This window comes from Octopus sinensis, linkage group LG14 (assembly GCF_006345805.1).
Source record: "Octopus sinensis linkage group LG14, ASM634580v1, whole genome shotgun sequence".
NCBI lineage: Eukaryota > Metazoa > Mollusca > Cephalopoda > Octopoda > Octopodidae > Octopus > Octopus sinensis.
The window spans coordinates 18813881-18822096 of NC_043010.1; the positions used below are offsets into that span (position 1 = coordinate 18813881).

Genomic DNA, 8216 nt, shown 5'->3' on the forward strand with positions numbered 1-8216 from the left:
GAGCCAGTGCCTGGTACAGCATCAGGGCATTTATTATTATTATTATTATTATTATTATTATTATTATTATTATTATTATCATTATTATTTTATGTTTGACTTTTGCTTTATATTTTTACAAGTTGGCTCCAAGTCTCACCCAGAGACCTCAAGAGACAACAAGTTAGAAGTTCATGTTGGTGTTATGCCTAGGGTGCCATATATTTGGTTTTGTACATAGTGTTGTTCTAGAGAATGTTTAAGGAACCATAAGAAAATTATGTTTGTTTTAAAACTGGAGATTACATAGAAAGTATTTTGCGTAGGATATGGGCAGTTTTCATGAGCACTATCTTTTGAATTTTGGGGGTTTCCTGATATCTGAGGTAGGTAGCAATCAGCCCCTTTTGCTATCATTCCTAGGGCACCTATGACAACAGCTATTGTTTTAGTCTTCAGGTTCCACATTTTGCTAATTTCTATTTCAAGATCTTTATATTTGCTCAGTTTTTGGTAGGTCTTGACAGGCAGGTCTTATTATTATTATTATTATTATTATTATTATTATTATTATTATTATTATTATTATATGCTTTTAACAGATCCCACTAGAGTCAGTTAAATAATATGGAGTGGTTGGCATTAGGAAGGGCATCCAGCTGTAGAAACTCTGCCAAATCAAGATTAGAGCCTGGTGCAGCCATCTGGTTCGCCAGCCCTCAGTGAAAATCGTCCAACCCATGCTAGCATGGAAAGCAGACGTTAAACAATGATGATGATGATGATGATGATGATGATGATTATGTATCTTGGTTTAACAAGAAGTGACCCTTTCACACAGATCACTCTATTGCAAGCATTCTAAGTAGGTCACAAGTCTAAGGACAACCCCTAAAGTAATAACCCCTGTGCTATAATTTCTTTCTTCCTCTCCCACTACCAGTCGACAGTAGGCCCTGCATCAAGGAATCACAAGAGCAACTCTCCCTCCTCTAAGCCATTAACTTAAAATTTCCCCATCCATTCTACTTGAATGTCTAAAGTTCTCAGATGTTGTTAAAAACCTTTCCTTTCAGCTGAAGGTTGCTGTCCGCAGTGTTGGTGCGATCCTGTGCCGAGCTGGGGGTTCAAAGTGTTCAACGTCAATAGCCGAGTTGAATATGTCTGATGACATAACAGATCTGATTGGAAATATGACACTTTCTCAGCCGCAAGACACAGTGTCCTTTGAAGATTTATGTCAGGTATTGTCAGTTAATAAACAATCTAAGGTGGTGCTTCTTAACCTTTCTAATATGTAGGCCAGATGCCAAACCTGGATTCTTTTTTAGGAGACCATGCCAAAAAAGGGAAACAAGGGTCAATTAAAGAAAAAATTATCATAGGTGCAGGCATGGCTGTGTGGTAAGAAGCTTGCTTACCAACCACATGGTTCTGGGTTCAGTCCCATCATGTGGCACCTTGAGTAAGTGTCTTCTGCTTTGCCTCAAGCCAAACAAAGCCTTGTTAGTGGATTTGGTAGACGGAAACTTAGAGAAGCCTGTCGTATATGTATGTATATATTTATGTGTGTGTCTTTGTGTCTGTTTGTCCCCCCACCATCTCTTGACAACCGATGTTGACATGTTTATGTCCCTGTAACTTAGCAGTTCAGCAAAAGAGACCGATTGAATAAGTACTAGGCTTACAAAGAATAAGTCCTGGGGTCAATTTCTTTGACTAAAAGGTGGTGTTCCAGCATGGCCACAGTCAAACAACTGAAACAAATTAAACAAAAAAAAACATTTAATGAGAAAAAACCACTGAGGGTCGCCGGATTGATGCTTGAGGGATGCATACGATCCTGGGACCAATTGAGAACTTCTGATCTAAGACCACATTCGTTATTCAGTGGATTTTTATTGTTTAGTTTCTTCAGCCATTATTAATGGAAAAGTTTAAAGATTTAAGGAGGTCAGGAAGTCCATTTCTCAACTACATGGTTCCAGATTTGATCCTGTTGTGTGAAACTTTGGCAATGTCACCCCAACCCTTGCTTTGTCTCACTCTAGTTTTATCTCTCCTTCTCATTCCACCCAACAGCTTCACCTTTTTTTTGCTGTAAAGATTTGCCAAAATACAATATTGTGTCTTGTTTGTCTTCCATTTCACCAACAACAATCTACTCTGCAACTGTAATGAACACCACCACAACAATGGATACTCGAACCACCACCACCACTACTGTGACCACCGACAATCCAAGAAATGCGAAGACTATGAAAGAACTGCGGTGTATACGTCTCAGAATATCTGCCAGAGTCTTTATGAAGAATGTTGGCACAAATTGGCAGTGAGTTACTTTGATGTTGCTTTGATGATGAATCTGTTGGAGTAGGAGAGCTGTTAGTATATATATATACATATATATATATATAGATAGACAGATATATATATATATATATATATATATATAATATATATATATATATATTATATATATATATATATATATATATATATATATATATATATATATAGAGAGAGAGAGAGAGAGAGAGAGAGATAGATAGCTAGATAGTTATATGTATATATACAAACACATATATACATTTATAGTTAGATAAGATTCAGATGAAATCCTTGTATAGTTGCTATGCAAAGCTCATCCACAGTTATTGGCTACCTGATGTCATCATATAATGGAAATGATCCTGCTACTAGATATATGTCAGAAATTCCATGGTATCTGTAGAGTTTATATAAACAGATAGATGATAGGGAATGGAATGAATGCGTTGCAGCTTCAGATGGTTCTGAGTACGGTATAGGAGCAGTAATGCTACATAAATATAAAGATGGTAACGTGAAGGCAGTGGTTCATGCCTCATGTTTTCTGATATCAGCAGAGAAAAATTTGGTCAAATTCAAAAAGAAGCTCAAGCGAACATTTTTGCTGTGAAAAAATTTCACAAATTTTCGCACAGTAGAGGCTGGTTGCTCTGCGGTTGGTCAAGCGATGTGGATACTTCTCATAAGAACTGAATAAGTTTTGTAAATTGATTGAACCAGTTCATAAATTTTTCAGTCAATGGAGAAATCATTGAATTTGCAATGTTTATCTAGCTTGTTTTTGTGTTAGTGAGACCAAGGAGAAATAGGGAGCTAAGATAGGTGGACAGATAAACACATCATCTTTTTGTATCATTAATATTTGAGTTTCACTTCAGATGAAAATTGAAGAAGATGGCGCCAGCTCTGAAGAAGATTTTGTTAGTAATGGAGATCTAAATGATGCTAACTCTGAGAAATCAGTAAAAAATACTTCCTTTGATAATGGTTCAGATGATACACAAAAATCAGCCTTTGTATCCGTGTTAAACCAGCCGGACAAACCCCAAAGTAAGGTCCTCAACAACGAAAATGTGGACCTTGCTGTCCCTTATGCTTTCAGATCAGTGGCTACTCATTTCAAACCAATAGTGGTAAATTCAGGAAGATTCCCTGCCATTGGTGAGGAGGAAGAAACTGGCGTGATGCTGGAAGCCACATCATCACAAGAGACTTCTCAAAGAAAAAGAAATTCAACTTCTCCAGTTCTTACCCCAGGTCAGCGTGTTGTTGAGAAGCTGAGACAACTGGAGCAAGTTTACACAAAACGGTACCCTAGGGCTACCTCATTTGGGTCCAGACCCCAAAAAACACTTGGTAAGATTGATTATATTTGTAGAACACACAGACACAGACACACACATGCACACACACACACACGCACACACACACACACAGACACACACACACACACACACACCTTATTCCTATTTGAAAAATTGGTGCTTAATATGATTTTTGAACCATATAGAATTTTCCAAACTCTCTTTACCTACCAGTCAGAAGAGAACCTGTATGTATGTGTGCATGTGTGTATGTATGTATGTATGTATGTATGTATGTATGTATGTATGTATGTATGTATGTATGTATGTATGTATGCATGTATGTATGAGTGTGTCTATGTATGTATGTATGTATGAGTGTGTCTATGTATGTATATATGTATGTATGTATGTATGTATGTATGTATGTATGTATGTATGTATGAGTGTGTCTATGTATGTATGTATGTATGTATGTATGTATGTATGTGTGTGTGTATGTATGTATGTATGTATGTATGTATGTATGAGTGCGTCTATGTATGTATGCATGTATGTGTGTATTTATGTATGTATGTGTGTGTCTATGTATGTATGCATGTATGTATGTATGTACGAATGTATGTATGTATGTGTGTGTTTATGTATGTATGCATGTATGTATTATGTGTGTGTCTATGTATGTATGCATGTATGTATGAATGTGTTTCCTTTGGAGTTTTGGGATGTCTGGATTGGATTATGTGTGCATATGTGCATGCATGTGCAAATAAACTTGCACTCATGCAGATGGTGTGCATGCAACTTTGGTGTGCAAGTGTGTGTATACTTCATTACTGCTTGTGTGTGTGTGTATGTGTGTTTGTATGTATGCACGTACGTATGCATGTTTTTGAAATGTTGCTCTGTTGCTATCGCTCTGTTGCTATTTTTGTGGTAGATTCGTTAATTTATTATAAAGTGGAAAGAAAGAAAAGATGAAAGAAACATGAAACATCTGTGGTGTTAGCGGTGTTATGGGCTGTGATGAGCTATGTGGTGTTGGTGGAGGGGATGACAGATGAGGTGGGCGGAAGTAAGGCTTGCAGGGTCTGGCGGAAGAGTGAAAGGGGCATGCGTGGGCAGGAAGTATGTGTGGTGAGGAAGCATGTGTGGTGAGGAAGCACGTGTGGTCAGTCCCAGCAAAGAGTGCAGTGTGACAAGACGTGTTGACTTCGTTAGAGTGAATGCTGATTTCGCCGAGGTAAGGCCTTTTGTATTTCTTTCTCCCGTTGCTTCTTTTTCTGTTGTCCTTTTCCTCCATCACACTACAACATCATTAGAGTTTCTTTTTCTTTTTATTTAGAATCAAATGTGACCAAAGTTGAGAATGTTCCATCAGGTGAGGCTGGAAGAGGAGACTTATGCCTGTCCCAGAGATTCGACATGGAACAACTTGCTGAAATGATTCTGAACAAACTCCAAGATCAAAAGACAACAAGCTGCAAACCAATTCTGCCACCAAAGATGTCTGAATATCAGGCATTGGCCTATGACAACCAGCAGCTGCCTGTAGTGATGGTTCCAGCTCAAAACCTTACCATGACAATGGGTCTTCCATTGGTCCCTGCTTGTGAAGCTAATCATGGAGAGGCAGCCAGGTATGGCTTTAATAAAATCAAGTCCCCTCAGTCAATGGCTTGCCTTCAATGTGGCACTCAGTCTATGAGTTCCGTTTCTGTTTCTTCTTCTCCTTCTTCCACTATATCATCTGTTTTACCAAATTTCTCAGAGACACCGACAAGTAACCAATCGAGATATTCTTGCTCTGACAACGATGGGAAGGAAATGGCAGCGGATTTTTGCAACTGTGGCAGATCAAAGCGAACCCTGAAACTACAGAGCAACACAAGCAGCGAGGGCAGCAACAGTAGCAGCAGCAGCAGCAGTAGCAGCAGTTACTGTCAGTTGTGTCTCGATGAAAAGCAAATCCTGTTTCCCCAACAATCTCGGTGTGAAGAACTATCAAGGAATTTCGATGGGTTTCTTGGCCATAAACTTCATTTCCAAGAACAGAACTTTGATGGCGTTAATGAGGAATGTTTAAAGACCTCTTGGCAGCAGAGTGCTCAACAACAACAAAAACAACATCAGCGAGATCTTCCCCACCCCTGTCCCCACCACCACCACCAACAACAAGGAAAGCTGCATCAACAACAACAAAATCATTGTCAAGAACAGCAAAAACAATGTCAGAATGATGAATACCAAAACCAACAACAACAACAACAAGAAAAACAAGAAAAACAATGTCTGCATTCACCTCCTCCTTCTCTAATTCCTTCTCCACACCACCACCACCACCACCAGCACCTCCACCACAACCGTCATCATCAACAGCAGCAACAACAAAATGAACCAAACCAATTAGAAGACTGCTACCAGCAGCAGCAGCAGCAGCATCTTCATTATCAATGCCACTACCTTCAGCAACACCAACGACTCCATCATTGTCATCATAATCATCATCATAATAGTCATCAGTTACAGAATCCTCAGCAGCAGCAGCAGCAGCAGCAACACCACCACCAACAACAACAGATGAATGACAGCCCCTTAATCAACAGCTCCCAAACTAATGAGAAAAACAACAACAACACCAGTAAGAATAGAAGTAGTTGCAGCAACGAAAAGTTTCCAACAGGCAACAGAAGGGAGTCCATATGTGGCGTTCACCGTCAACAAAGTGCAATAGAGAATCAGAACATCGAGGTATCAATTGTGAATCCACACATCAGTGACAATGATGACAGCAACAACAACAGCAACAACGACAACAACAAAAATGGTTCCGTGACGAGAATATTTGATGAGTGGAACCAGCCCAATGTCTGTGAGAAGAGCTGTTGCAATGGTGGCATAAATGTCTGCAATGAAGATCTGCCTTTCAATGGCAAAGCTTTGCAATGTGATGGTTCGTCTGACAATGCTGTCGACTGCTTGAAATGTAAACTCGATGAAATTCTTTGTTCTTTACAGAAAAGGTGCTTCCATTGCAAGAACATGCAAAACTGTGGCAGACACCTTGCTGAGCATCAACACCCTTGGAAGGAATTCAACGAACGCTGTGAAAAGAATTTAAATGGTTCTTATATCCACAGAGAAGCCAATCCAAGCAGTGGGTCACACCAAATTCTTTCTCCTATGTCACTGGTTGACTGTCAAACCAAGAATGAGTACAAAATGAGTTCAAGGAATGAATTCAGCATTAGAAAACACTTATGTTGTTCTTCTGTCTGCACAAAACAAATTTCTGAAGAAACTGTCCTAAATACTGACATCGCAGGAACTGCCAGGTGTTCCTGCCTCAAAGAGCCCATGCCAAATGTCAGTTATGAAGTGTCTCCATTCAAAGATGAATCTAAAGAAGTCAGTAAAAATCTCTGTTCAAAAGAAACTCCATTATATGCCCAATGTGAAAGAATCCCAAATATTTCCACTCCGTTCATATCTCCCAGGAACGAGTGTCAAGACGCTAAAGAAAATGGAGTGCAAATTGAACATTGGCAGCAAGCTGAGATCAGTGAGAGAAAGCAAGATAGCAGCCGAGAGGACCGACCAAAGATATCAGAAGTGTTTGGAACTTATTGTAGATCAGACAAAATAGTTGCCAAGCAACTGAGCTTGGTTTACAAAATCATGGATTTACTCCAACCAAAGTCAGCTTCAGATTCAGCTGTTAACGAAGAATCAGACCATTTTCTAATAAGTGAGTACTTCTTTAATTTACCACATAGCCATTTTCTTCCCCTCTTGACCATCTATCTTCTGACCAGTTTGTTGTTTATCTCATGTCTGCTGCTTTCTTCCGACACAAATTCTTACTTCTAACCTTTAACGTCATTTACATAAAAAAACTTTTAGTTAATACGTTCTCTGTATTAATCTTTCTATTTGTTTGTGTATGTGCGTGTGCATGTGTGTGTGTTCATGTGTGTGTGTGTGTGTGTGTGTGTGTGTGTGTGTATCTTGGTTCATTAAATACTTTGTCATGTTCAAGCATTATCGTTCCAGTTTTAGATTTCTTAGTATTTTCTTAGTAGTTTAATCATTAGCTTCATGCATCATCAGTCATGTATTGATTCGTTTGTCTCAGTCAAATTCCAATCATAAGTGCATTGAAAATTTTTTTTTGTCATTAGCCACATGTTAATTTTTTTCATGTGGGTGTCTGTCTATTAATTCTGGTTTTGTAATAGTGATTTGTGTTTGATTTCTATAAGCAATTTCTTATGTTTTGTGCCGAATTTTATGAAATATCCCTTTCCCTCCAGTATTTTCCTAGCAAATGACATTTTGTTGTGTCTGATGCAATATTATTGAAAAGCCCCATGTTGCAGATGCATGACAAGCCAATATGAGAGTGTTCTGTTGGTCTGTTCAGTGTAACAGTTATTGTCCTGAAGTTTGCAACTTCCTGTTTTACAGTCAAATTTATGGATTATATTGGTCCTCCACAGATGGTTCTCAGGTTGATATACCCATGATGTGTCATAGATAAGAAGGTTTTTGATTTTGGTACCAAAATTGTGATATTTATTATCTTGCTTGGAAACAAGTAAG

At 38.6% G+C, this 8216-nt stretch overlaps 1 protein-coding gene across 1 annotated transcript in view; it reads left to right on the forward strand.

Annotated features, from left to right (window-relative positions):
* The window catches only part of LOC115219004, a 62633-nt gene that overhangs the window by 21799 nt on the left and 32618 nt on the right, over positions 1-8216 (forward strand). The window contains exons 7-10 of the mRNA XM_029789042.2: positions 1056-1223; positions 2225-2311; positions 3189-3666; positions 4960-7362. Coding sequence (XP_029644902.1) covers positions 1056-1223; positions 2225-2311; positions 3189-3666; positions 4960-7362 — 3136 coding nt within the window. The remainder of the gene's footprint in view (positions 1-1055; positions 1224-2224; positions 2312-3188; positions 3667-4959; positions 7363-8216) is intronic.